At 37.4% G+C, this 14,095-nt stretch overlaps 1 protein-coding gene across 2 annotated transcripts in view; it reads right to left on the bottom strand.

The window, feature by feature from the left end:
* Positions 1-1,886: 1,886 nt before the first annotated feature.
* The window catches only part of SCAMP1 (secretory carrier membrane protein 1), a 107,802-nt gene continuing 95,593 nt past the window's right edge, over positions 1,887-14,095 (bottom strand). For both annotated transcript variants that reach the window (XM_059061394.2, XM_059061395.2), the window contains one exon: positions 1,887-4,704. In XM_059061394.2, coding sequence (XP_058917377.2) covers positions 4,540-4,704 — 165 coding nt within the window. In that variant the 3' untranslated portion in view covers positions 1,887-4,539. The remainder of the gene's footprint in view (positions 4,705-14,095) is intronic.

The following is a 14,095-nucleotide window of genomic DNA, read 5'->3' as shown; positions in this document are numbered from 1 at the left end:
ACCATGATTTATCTTGAGAATCACTGGCCCACAAAATTTTTAAAGAGTTCTGGAGGAACTCTAGGATTACAGCTAAGTGCTAAAAACAAGTTAAAAAATAAAATTTGCAGGCTATGATTCTACAGATTCAACTGTTTAAATGTAGACAGGATAATATTCAGAGTAATCTTATACAAGTATATGAAACACTACTAGGCACAAGAGGATTAATGACTTTCTGTCCCCAGTAGAGAAAAGATAAAATGGGTTTTAGTGGCAGAAGGATTTTAACTACACCATCAGCCATGCCAAGCCCAGAAAGTTATAAGCTGAAAAATAAATCAAGATTTGGATAAACTTAAAATTTAACACTTGCTGCATTGTTACATGCTGGCTCCCATGTCCCTTGCCATTTGAAAACATGAACAGTGCCAATGAAAATTCTCCAAGTTGAAGACTTTGTCTTACCAAAACCACAAAGTTAAATTGTAAATATGAAACCTACAGGAAGGGTAAGAACACTAGAGGGGAGGCATTCCCTATTTTCCTGGAATCTTCAAATTAAAGATATCCATATATCTCGGATAGATTAGTGGCAATGCCTGGCTGGCTTAGAAATTTTCTACAGATTCCTTCCTATCTTTCTGTAGACTGTGATAAAACCTTAAAATAAGGTTTAAAAACACCCAACCTTACAAAAAGCATGCTGTTTTGTATAATGTACCCTAAAATTCTAGTAGAAATACTTCACTTTCCACAATATTTAACCATTGAGATACAATCTTTTAGTTTAATAAACAAGTATTAAAAACTCTAGTGTTTTAAAACATATTATTCTACTCTAAATAAATTTATACTATGGTACTTGAAAATCTATCGAAGTGTAGATTTTAACCATGCTCAATTATTTTTACATTAACCTCTTTTATTTCCCCTCTAAAGTTCTTAACCACATGGAATAAACAAATTCCTCTAAACATTTACCTTACGGATAAAATGGAAGGAGATACAGTGAAATGGTGTGTGATGGCCACTGTCATTCTAATAAGGGAAAGTTGCACAAAAAAATGCAACAAATTCTGTATATAAACAGTCTAAACGTAGATTTTTACCAATAAAGATATAAAATTAGATGCTAATGTCAGTGTTTTCAGAAAAAGATAAAATAACTGTATAAGCATTATAGTACTACAAATGATTTACAGAAACTAAGAAACTTAATTAAACATAAACCCCCTCTAAAATGCAAACCATACATTATCTCAACATGACTTATAGAAGGACTGTATCCAATGAAAATCCAAACTCACTTTTAGGTAAAACCCAGAAAACTGAAAATGCTGTTCCTATTTTAATTTAACATGTATTTCTCAAATAAGATTCACCATGAACATTATTTTAGACTATATTTTTATATCCTCTTTAGATAGCCAAGTGAAAAATCCAACAGTACACCAATTTGTACTTTCATCAGTACATAAAACAACAACAGGTAGTGAGGCTAGAAAACAGAACACAAGTTCAATCTGATCAATACAATACTAGTACAGAGGCATCCATGTTAACCTACAAGGAAAAATCTGGGCCACAAAACACGTTTTCCATTTTGAATCTCACTAACTGCTAGACAGTCTGTGTATTTTGACCTTAAAGTGGTCAAAATATTTAATGAGTGAACCTCATGTTCTACTACCTACAAAGGTCCAAAGCAACAGAAAAATTGTCATTTTATGTTGCTGTAAGTTTTTAACTAAGTCTTTTATATTACTTATTTTGTTTAGTAGCACGTGATAGAATTATACACAAATTATTTTTTTAATTAGATGTGGTTATTTCTATATACATTAGGCCCTCAGCATAATTTCTGCCTCTGAAGTGTTAATACAGTATTTAAAACTATACAAACATCCAGTAAACAGCATTTTATTGTATGACACTCTGTGTTAATACAATAAATATACAAAACTTCCAAACCACTGAAAACATGCAACATTAGAGGGACAGATGGAGGGCATTTATACAGAACTATGACAGTCACCGTAATGGCAGCGCAATATTACTCGTTGACAAAATATACAAACATCCCTAGATAAATAATCCAAGTCCCAAATTAAAAACCACTGAGCAATGATTTTTCCAGTGTTCAAACTTTAGTTTGAAATAAAATAGCCAAAACTTAATATTACCAACTGAAAAATGACATGGATCCTTACAATGTGAAGACCATTTCATGATTGCGATACTGGGTAATGCTAATATTAAATATAAAACACTAACAAGTGCCAATCTTCTACTGAGTGCAAATGTGACTATTTACTAATAATTATTGTTAAGAGAATAGAGATTATAAGAATTAAAAACCCCTCTACCTTATTAAACTGTTAAGCAGTGCCATCATTTTAATGCATATTTATGTTAAAAAAACATTTTTCTCTTATAAGCTTGTATTAACCCAAATAACTGGAATTTAAAACATTTCCCTCATCCAAACAAAAAAAGGTACAGTTGGTTGTAATTATTTTTTGCTATTTAGCAATAGAGGATTTCTACAGAATAGAGAGAAGCATTACTAATTCTTGAAGGAAAGTATCTCAGTATTTTTCAAAAGTCTCTATGATAAAGTTTTCATTTTGCAGTTTAAAGAAAAACAAAAGGAACTTGAGAGATGAATTAATGACAGACATAAGTACTTTTGCTGTATTTTGTGGTTAATGTTTGTAAAATCCACACTCAACAAAGCATACTAATGAGACAGATTTTCAGTAAGATTATAGACTCTAAATATCTTGAACTGGCTTATTTGGTTGAGAAAGTAAGTAGAGATTATCACTGATCAGAAATATTCATAAAAACAGCTTTAAATTCATACTCTGAATCCTACTTTCATCAGAATAAAAGAAATATCTTCCAAGTATATTACTTCAACAAAGTCCCAAATAAATCAAATGTAAACACCATCTGGATGGATCCGTGTTATATCTAGTATCACACAAAGCTTCTTTCATAAATAGAACTCACCATCTTACCCCCAGCATGAAACTCATTTTAACTCCAGATTTGGGGGGAAGAATAAAAGTGATTTAACCATTTACACCCAGCCAATTTTTTAGTCTCAAATAATATAATCTAATAGAGTACGCTTATTTTTCAAAATCAAGTTGAATACTTATTATTCTTCAGTCCTTTAGGTTAACTAATGACTTCCAAAATAACAGTATCGTGACTTTACAAATGTCTTTAAGTCATTTAATCAGTTATTAAAAGTGACTCAAAGTTTCAACCCAAGTATACTATAAGAATGAAGTTCTGTGCTGCATAGTAATAATTTTAACATGATTATATCCATAATTAATGCATTCAACTGTATCTATTTTCTTGCTTGATGCAAGTTAAATGTTTTATTTGTCCTGTTGCTACAAATTTTAATGTATTCAGTCAGTCTAAAAAATTCAAAGACTGAGGTGCATTAGGGATTCAAGTATATGTGAAGTGCCAGGGTCTTTTTATTTTTAATGCCAACTAGACATGAGAGGCTAAAAGAAAAATTTCTTAAATACTGTTATGTTCTTTTTGGACATGGAGTTAGGCTAGATTTTAATACCTCTGTTAAAAATTACACACACATACCCCAGAAAAGAGCTGCCAAATACAATCTCAATTCAATTAAAAAGAGTAGCCACAAGAATATACCAAAGTTTCCATACAGTAATATTGTACTATGATATGAATACTGAAAATTAAAAACAAAAAGGTACTATCATCACTACATTCTATTCCATCAATTATCTACCTTTTCTTTTGGATAATGCACTGCATATTATATTATATCCTCATATTGCACCCCAGTGAATTTTTATTTAAAAGAAAGTATTACAGAAAATCATTTCTATGATTCTATAAACAACTCCCCAATCCTGCAACCATAAGCAGTGCATAACCCAAAATACTAATTCTTTTAAGAAACATGGTGATCATGCAAGATCAGAGCTTGATTATCAAAATATCAACTACTCTAAAAAAAGAAAATAAAAAGATAAAATTTACATTATCTACCATGAAATGTACACAGGCTCTTCACTGGTGACTGAAACTGCTAAAAAGCAAGCCAATTTAAAAATCCCTAAGTCTCTGATGTCCTATTTCTTTCAATATAAACAAGGAAAAGGAATGAAGCATTGCTTTACTGCTCCAATGTGTAATCCTTACGTCTGACTCTTGAAAGAATGACTGCAGCAAGTACTAAGTGCATTTTTAATCATAAGTGCCATGTTAATTTCAGTGTGTCACCACTGAAATAATTCGCTGAACATTCATCCCCCAAAAAATATGGAGAATATTTATTTCGCATGTAATTTTTTTTTTGCAAGGGGCACTGAAATATTAAGAAACTATCAGGTAAATAATAAGACAAGGAAGTTTTTCTGGTTTTAGCCCATGCACAAGTGATTAGGAAATATACGTGCTGTGTGTACTGTGTTTTGAACAAAAAAAATATTTATAGAATACAGTAACTGGAGAAAAAAGTACAGTCAGAAGGTAACAATGTATTGTTTGAAGACTCTAAATTTGGTTACCCTTGAAAGCATTCTGAGCTGCACTAGTTGCTGCGGTTGAAGCTGCATTTGCAGCTGCAGTCTGGACAGTTTTGTTGGACATCACACCAGTTGCAAACTCTTGTTGGGCCTTCTCAAAACTAGCACCTGTTGTGCGATACAGTCCATGTACCTACAGAGGCACAGAAAAGTGGGAGAAGATGAGTGGTAATCTACGCGTTCATTATCAATAGCTCTTCAATTAAACCCAACATGACTCAGAGATAAAAAGACTAGATTCTAAAAAAAGACTAGATTCTAGGCAGGATTCCTAGATCAAGAACATCAGCCACTACAGTGGCACACAACATTGTATGTAAATATTTTCTTAAAATAGATTCTTCCCTTTTATCCCCAATGCAGAAGAGATAATTATGCCTATGCCAAACCAAAAATAATATAAAAAACGACTTCTTAACCAAATGCAAAAAGCTATGTTTTCCACTGTACCTAATAAAGATATTACAGCCTTACAAAAGAATGGTTTAAACATAACAGGAGACATTCTGACTTAAATACGTTAATTTACTACCCTAGACAATTCCAAAAAAATAATACCTTACCTATTTCTATGTTGGCTACATATACACCACTGTCCCTATTGTATCAAATGGTATCGTTTTATCGTTTAATGTAGTGAGCAATATGTGTGTCCTTAAAGATAATTCACTCTGAATACTATTTAAGTTTTTGTGTATGGTCAAGTCCTAAAGGATTTAAGAAGAAACACTTCTGAGCGCTATCTGTCCATACTGATTCATCACTCAAATCTTAAGATTTTTACGAGCAGGGCTCAAAAATACTCTTTCTGTTAGCATCTCTCTCGAAGATGCATAAACTATGAAGCACATCAATCCATAACATCAGCCACTCCATCTAATACAACTTTGAGAAAGGAAATAACAAGGCACATTAGGACAAATATTGATATTTATTTATTACATACCTACAAACTTGGGGGTATGAAAGATGAGGAAAAAAGATGAGGAGGAAAGATGAGACAGAAAAGAACTTTTCAACTTGCAGTGAACACTGCATTGTGATTAGGTCTAAATTAGAAGCCTGACTACAATGTCATCAAAGCAGGTCTGGAGGATGGGGGCAGTACACCCAAGTCAGCCCTTTTCCCAAACCTAAATATGTAGGAACTGGTAATTGTGAAGTTAAGTGTGGAGTGAGGAAAAGTAGAAGGAGTCAAGTACTTTCAAGTCAACTTTAGATCCTGGGAAGTTGTTTCACAAAGAGAGAATACAGAGGATACACTGGTTTGGGGGGAGAGTAGACACTAAGTTCTAAACATTCATCCATTGCACAAATGTTTATTGAATACCTACTCTAAGCCTGCCCCAGCAGGCAGGTGAAAATTTGGTTTGGAGGTAGAGAGGAATGGGCTAGACACATGGACTTGGAAACCAATGACACATAATGGTAGCTACAACTCTGATGTAATGAAACTGTCCATGGAGAGATAACACATAAAGTGGAAAGAGAAGATAATCAAGTACCGAAGCCTGTTTAGACACCAGTATTAAGAGGTACCCATAACAAGAAATGATTAAGAGAAGAATGAGTAAAACCAGGGACCTTTTCACAGATGCCAAGGGAAGAAAGCAGTTAAGGAATGAAGAGCTGTCGGGGAAAATAAGAGGTCAAAGTCCCAAGTTCTTCTGATACACAGTAGTGAAAGCAAATGCCGTATTACTATGGATAAAAGTATTAAAGGGTCAGGGAGAGGGACTTCCCTGGTGGTCCAATGGTTAAGACTCCGTGCTCCCAATGCAGGGGTCCCAGGTTCAATCCCTGGTCAGGGAATTAGATCCTGCATGCTGCAACTAGAGATCCTGCATGCCGCTACAAAGATCCTGCATTCTGCAACTAAAAGATCCCACATGCCACAACTAAAGATCTTGCGTGCCACAATTAAGACCCAGTGCAACAAAATAAATTTTTTTTTTTTTAAGGGTCAGGGAGAGGGACTTCCCTGGTGGCACAGTGGTTAAGAATCCGCCTGCCGATGCAGGGGACATGGGTTCAAGCCCTGGTCCGGGAAGATCCCACATGCCATGGAGCAGCTAAGTCCGTGCGCCACAACTACTGAGCCTGCTGCGCTCTAGAGCCTGAGAACCACAACTACTAGAGACCGTGTGCCTAGAGCCTGTGCTCCACAGCAAAGAGAAGCCACCGCAATGAGATGCCCACGCACTGAAACGAAGAGTATTCCCCGCTCACCACAACTAGAGAAAGCCCACGCGCAGCAACGAAGACCCAACACAGCCAAAAATAATAAATAAATAAATAAAGTGCAAATTTAAAAAAAGAAAAGGGTCAGGGAGAATAAGAGAGCATTGACAAGTACATATACTGGTGAACCTTAAAATTCTTTTAGTACCACAGCACTATCATAAGTATAAAATATTTTTATTCCCTTTCCAAACCAAGTTTTTAAAATAAAAAATTAAAGATACAGATAAATTACTATGCCTATGTTCAAGAAATTTATCTCACAATGAGTACATATGATTAGATCCTACAAATTAAGTGTATTATAGAAATCTAATAAACCTTCTTTACTTACTAGACCTAGTCACAGTGCAAAGTAATTACAGGTTAACTTGTCTGTCTCTCCCCCTTACCCCCACCCCAATTTATGGGCATGTAATTAACAAACATCTGTTCTAATTTATTCCTTTTTTCAAATTTGTATTAAATTGAGTGGCTGATGTTATGTATTCATGAACTTCATGGTTTAATTACTTAAAATGTAATTAATAGCCCCACAGAGCAGAGAGGTAAAATAAAGGTAGGAATTTCTCACTAGTCTATATCTACATAAACCCAGAGAGCCACCTAGAGGGAAAAGACTGCATATGTATTCAGTGCACAATGCTCAAATACTGCATTAGATCCATGATATCCATGTGAAAGGGGTGATTCTTCATTTCAGTGTCCCAGCAAGATGATGGGCTACTTACAAGGATCAACATCTCAAAAAGCTTACCACTTCCCTGTTTTGTTTCAGTGATATCTACTGTTATCTATTGATAACACACTCCTTAAGAAATCAGGGAGATAGTTTTAAGATAAAACAGTGTAATTAAAAAGCAAAAACTAAACAACTTAAATACTTGCTATGTCTTCTACTTATGAGAACTGTACTAACCTACATATTTAGTCCTAGGAGTACCACAGAAAGGACACTAGATTTGGTACCTACTGATTCCACTACTTTCTGCAGGGCTGGGCACCACTCAAAACCTCAAGTTTAAGGGCTTCCCTGGTGGCGCAGTGGTTGAGAGTCCACCTGCCGATGCAGGGGACGCGGGTTTGTGCCCCGGTCCGGGAAGCTCCCACGTGCCGCGGAGCGGCTGGGCCCGTGAGCCATGGCCACTGAGCCTGCGTGTCGGGAGCCTGTGCTCCGCAACGGGAGAGACCACAACAGTGAGAGGCCCGCGTACCACAAAAAATAAACAAAAAACAACAACCTCGAGTTTACTTCTCATACAATAAGAATATTTCTTGTCCTATTTGTCTCTCAGAGTTTTCCTGAGGATCAAATGAGAATTATGTAAATGTGTTCGATTAATAAAAATTAAAATTAACCTTAAAATATCTGCAAAAGTGTCACAGCCAAGACACAACTCCAGAAAAGAATCCTGCTTCCTTAATGTATCTTCAAAAATATCTTAGTGTACAATGTGGTTGAATGACACACAAAATATTGTATACTATGGAAATTAAAAACCTTGGTACTTTATTTAAACAAAATAATCCAAATATATTGTTTCCTTAATGTTTCCAGAACACCGTATCAAGAAATCATGCTTTTGGATGGCAGTGTAGGAAGACCCTGAGCTCACCTCCTCCCACGGACACCCAAACTTACAGCTATTTACAGAGCAACTATTTATGAGAAAGACCTGAAGACTAGCAGAAAAGATCTACTAAAACTAAAGTTATACAGAAGGACGCACAATAAGACAGGTAGTAGGGCAGAGATGCAGTACAGTCAAAGCCTAAACCCCTGGGTGGGCAATCCACAAACGGAAGGATAATTAGAATCACAGAGATTCTCCCTGAGAAGTGAGGTGTTCGAGCCCCACATTGGGCTCCTCCACTGAGGAGGTGAGCCCCCAGGACGTCTGGCTTTGAAGACCAGCAAGGCTTGCTTCCAGGAGAGCCAGAGGGCTGTAGCAAACAGAGACTTCACTTTTAAAGGGCATGCACAAAATGCCACCTGCTCTGAGACACAGGGCAGAAGCAGTAACTTGAAAGAAGCCTAGGTCAGACCCACTTGAACAGCCTCCTGCAGACACAGGAGGCAACTGGAACTCACCCTAGGGACACAGATGCTGGTGGCAGCCAATTTGGGGAGCTCGTGCCACCATAAGGTCACTGGTGATAGAAAACGCCATTTTGGAATCCTCCTTCTTACCAGGGTCAGGACCTGGTCCCACTCACCAACCTGTCAGCACCAGAACTGGGAAACCTCAGGCGAAGCTACTAACAGGTGGACACAGCCTGACCCACCAGCAGACCAAGCAGCCTTAGGATCCCCAGAGCCCCCAGCTAACCCAGGACCCAGCCCCACAAACCACTGGCCAACATCAATCCCCAGATCTTGAGGGCCATGCAGCCAGAGACTCCAGAACTATTCACCAGTGGGCCAGCACCAGCCCCATGACTCAGCCTCATGCACCAGTGGGCAGTCACCAGCCCTGGGACCCCTTGGGCCCCAGTCACACCCAAAAGAAAGCCAACACCAGCTTCAAGACACCATGGACATGGCAGACAGTTATGTCAGGAACTGGCCCCACCCACCAGCAGGCCAACATGGGATCTGGGACACCTAGCATACAAACCAGCCAACATGAGACCCAGCTCCATCCAGCAGTGGGCCAGAACTAGACCTGGGACCCCCTGGGGCTCTGTAACCAGCCACCTTGTGACACGGCCTGGCCCATCAGTGGCTGGCAGCCTCTACACAAGGCAGGCCATAGCAACCAACCAGACCAGGGGCTAGCCATGCCTACCAGATTGCCCACAGTAGTCAGCATACCACACAAAAGGGCCCATGCAACCTACCTATGGGGCAACCCCAGAACATATAGCTCTGGTGACCAGAGGGGAGTACTCTGCTGGGACACATAGGACATTTCCTACATAAGGCCACTTCTCCAAATCAGGAAATATAACAAGTCTACCAAATACAGAAAAGTGAAAACAGTGAATTAGCCAAAATGAGGTGACAGAGGAATATGTTCCAAACAAAGGAACAAGATAAAACCCCAAAGGAAGAACTAAGTGAAGTGCAAGTAGGCAATCTACACAATAAAGAACTTAAGGTAATGATCATAAGGATGCTTAAAGAACTCAGGAGAAGAATGGATGAACATAGTGAGAAGATTAACAAAGAGTTAGAAAATACAAAGAAGAACCAAACAGAGTTGAAGAATACAATAACTGAAATTAAAACCACACTAGAAGGAATCAACAGTAGGCTAGATGATACAGAGGAACAAATCAGAGAACAGGAAGAGAGAGCAGTGGAATCACTCAAACTGAACAGAAAAAAGAATTTTTTAAAATGAGGACAGTTAAAGAGACCTCCAAAACAACATCAAGTGTACTAACATTCACTTTATAGAGGTCCCAGAAGAAGAGAGAAAAAGGGACAGAGAACATATTTGAAGACATAATAGCTGAAAACTTCCCTAACCTGGGAAAGGAAATAGACATCCAGGTCAAGGAAGTACAGAGAGCTCCAAACAGGATCAACCCAAAGAGGACCACATTAAGACACACTGTAATTAAAATAGCAAAAGTTAAAGATAAAGAGAGAATATTAAAAGCAGCAAGGGAAAAGAAACAAGTTACATACAAGGAAACTCCCATAAGGCTATTACCTGACTTTTCAGGAGAAACTCTGCAGGCCAGAGGGAGTGGCACAATATATTTAAAGTGATGAATGGAAAAAAAACCTACAACCAAGAAGACTACTCAGCAAAGCTTTCCTTCCAGTTTGAAGGAAAGATCAAAACTTTTACAGACATGCAAAAGCTAAGAGTTCAGCACCACAAAACCAGATTTATAAGAAATGTTAAAGAGATTTCTCAAAGCAGAAAAGAAAAGGCTACTACTAGAAATATGAAAATTACAAAAAGAAAAATCTCATTGGCAAAGGCAAACAAACAGTAAAGGTAGTAAATTAACCACTTATAAAGCTAGTAGAAAGCTTAAAAGACAAAAGTAGAAAAATTTGGACTTCCCTGGTGGTGCAGTAGTTGGGACTCTGCTCCCAATGCAGGGGGCCTGGGTTCGATCCCTGGTTGGGGAACTAGATCCCACATGCATGCCACAACCAAGGAGCCAGCGAGCCACAACTAAGGAGACACCAAGCTGCAACTGGGGAGCCTACCTGCCGAACTAAGGAGCCCACATGCTGCAACTAAAAGGAGCCCGTGAGCCGCAACTAGGGAGCCTGCCTGCTGCAACTAAGACCTGGTGCAACCAAATAAATATTTTAAAAATAATAATAATAGGGCTTCCCTGGTGGCGCAGTGGTTGAGAGTCCACCTGCCGATGCACGGGACACGGGTTCGTGCCCCAGTCAGGAAGATCCCACATGCCGCAGAGCAGCTGGGCCAGTGAGCCATGGCCACTGAGCCTGCGTGTCTGGAGCCTGTGCTCCACAACGGGAGAGGCCACAACAGTGAGAGGCCTGTGTACCGCAAAATAATAATAATAATAATAAAAGGTAGAAAAATTATCTATATCCACAATAAGTAGCTAAGGGATACTCAAAATAAGATGTAAAATATGATGTCAAAAACTGTAAATGTGGCAGGGTGGAGTAAAAATGCAGGGTTGTTAAAATGTGTTCAAACTTAAGAGATCAGCAACTTAATCATACACACACACACAGACTGCTATATATAAACCTTATGGTAACAACAAACCAGAAGTCTATAATTGATACACACACAAAAGAAAGGAATCCAAATGTAACACTAAAGATAGTCATCAAATCACAAGGGAGAGAGCAAAAGAAAGAAAAAAGAACTACAAAAATAATCCAAAAAACAATGAACAAAATGCCAATAAATACATAACCTAACAGTCACTACTTTAAATGTAAATGGACTAAATGCTCCAATCAAAAGACATAGAGTGGCTAAATGAATACAAAAACAAGATTCATATATATACTGTCTACAAAAGACTCACTTTAGACCTGAAGTAACACACACAGACTGAAAGTGAGGGGATGGAAAAAGGTATTCCATGCAAACAGAAAAGAAAGCTGGAGTAGCAATACCTATACCAGACAGAATAGATGTTAAAACAAACAGTAACAAGAGGCAAAGAAGGACATTAAATAATGATCAAGGGATCAATCCAGAAAAAAGTATAACAGTTGTAAATATATATGCACCCATCATAGGAGCACCTAAATATACAGACTACATACAGTAAGTCCCCTACATATGAACCTTCAAGTTGTGAACTTTCAAAGATGCATTCCATCAATGTCAGGCATGAGTGAAACTGCAGCTTACCCTCCATCTCCTATTGCTGACGATCCTTCAGCTCTACCATCTCCCACCCCTTCTCCCTCCTCTAGTCAGTAACTCTTCTTGCCTGTTCACTTAATGCCAACCTCTGTATGCCAGCTATTGTACTGTATGACTGTACTTTCCAAGGTACTGTACTGTAAGATTAAAAAGGTTTTTTTTATTTTTTGCATTTGTTTTTTTATGTATTGTTTGTGTGAAAAGTATAATAAACCTATTACAGTACAGTACTATATAGCTGATTGTGTTAGTTGGGTACCTAGGCTAACTCTGTTGGACTTATGAACAAACTGGACTTACAAACATGCTCTTGGAATGGAACTCATTTGTATGTAGGGGAATTACTATACTAACACACATAAAGGGAGAAACTGAAAGAAACCCAATAATACTAGCAAACTTTAACACCCTACTTACATTAATGGACAGATCATTCAGACAGAAAATCAATAAGGTAACACTGGCCTTAAATGACACAATAGACCAAACGAAGTTAACAGATAGATAGCATTTCATCCAAAAGTAGCAGAATCACTTTCCTTCCAAAGTGCACTAGGAACATTCTCCAGCATAGGTCACATGGCAGGCCACAAAACAATTCACAGTAAACTTAAGAAAACTGGAATCATATCAAGCATCTTTTCTGACCACAACGCTGGGAGACTAGACATCAACTACAAGAAAAAAAATGTAAAAAAACACAAACACATGGAGACTAAACAATTTGCTACTAAACAATGGGCCACTGAAGAAATCAAAGAGGAAATTTTAAAAATACTCTGAGAAAAAGGAAAACAAAACCACAATGATCCAAAATCTATGGGAAGCAGCAAAAGAAGTTTCTAAGAGTGAAGTTTATAGTGATACAAGTCAACATCAGGAAATGAAAAATCTCAAATAAACAACCTAACCTTACACCTAAAGTAACTGGAAAGAGAACAAACAAGACCCAAAGTTAACAGAAATCATAAAGAACAGAGTATATATAAAAAGTTCAATGAAACTAAGAGTTGGTTCTTTGAAAAGGTAAACAAAATTGATAAGCCATTAGCCAGACTCATCAAGAAAAAAAGAGAGAGGGTCCAAATCAGTAAAATCAGAAATGAAAAAGAAGTGATAACTGACACTACAGATATATAATGGATAATAGATTGCTATGAACAATTATATGCCAATAAAATGGACAACCTAGAAGAAACAAATAAGTTCCTAGACATGTACAATCTCCAAAGACTAAATCAGGAAGAAACAGAAGCTAGGAAGAGACCAACTACCAAGAATTAAATTAAATCAGTAATTAAAAAAAAAATCTCACAGCAAACAAAAGTCCAGGACCAGATGGCTGCCCAGGTGAATTCTACCAACATTTAAAGAAGAGTTAACACCAATCCCTCTCAGCTATTCCAAAAAACTGCAGAGAAAAAATGTTTCTGAACTCATTCTATGAGGCCAGCATCACCCGATACCAAAACCAGACAAAGATATCATAAAAAAAGAAAATTACAGGCCAATATTACTGATGAACATAGATGCAAAAAACCTCAACGAAATATTAGCAAACCAAATCCAACAATACATTAAAAGAATCATACACCATCATAACATAGGATTTATCCCAGGGGTGTAAGTATGGTTCAATATCTGCAAATGAATCAACATGACCACATTAACAAATTTTAGAATAAAAATAATATGATCATCTCAATAGATGCAGAAATAGCTTTTGATAAAATTCAACATCCATTTATAATAAAAAACTCTACAAAGTGGGTACAGAAGGAACATACCTCAACATAACAAAGGCCACAAATCACAAGCCCAGAGTTAACATCACACTCAGTGTTGAAAAGCTGAAAGCATTTCTTCTAAGAACAGCAACAAGACAAAGCTGCCCAACCTTCTACTTTTAGTCAACATAGTATTGGAAGCAATACACATAGCAATCAGACAAGA

This window comes from Kogia breviceps, chromosome 4 (genome assembly GCF_026419965.1).
Source record: "Kogia breviceps isolate mKogBre1 chromosome 4, mKogBre1 haplotype 1, whole genome shotgun sequence".
In the NCBI taxonomy this organism is placed as follows: domain Eukaryota; kingdom Metazoa; phylum Chordata; class Mammalia; order Artiodactyla; family Physeteridae; genus Kogia; species Kogia breviceps.
The sequence above is the reverse complement of the archived record's forward strand: the minus strand, read 5'-3'. Positions and strand labels throughout refer to the sequence as shown.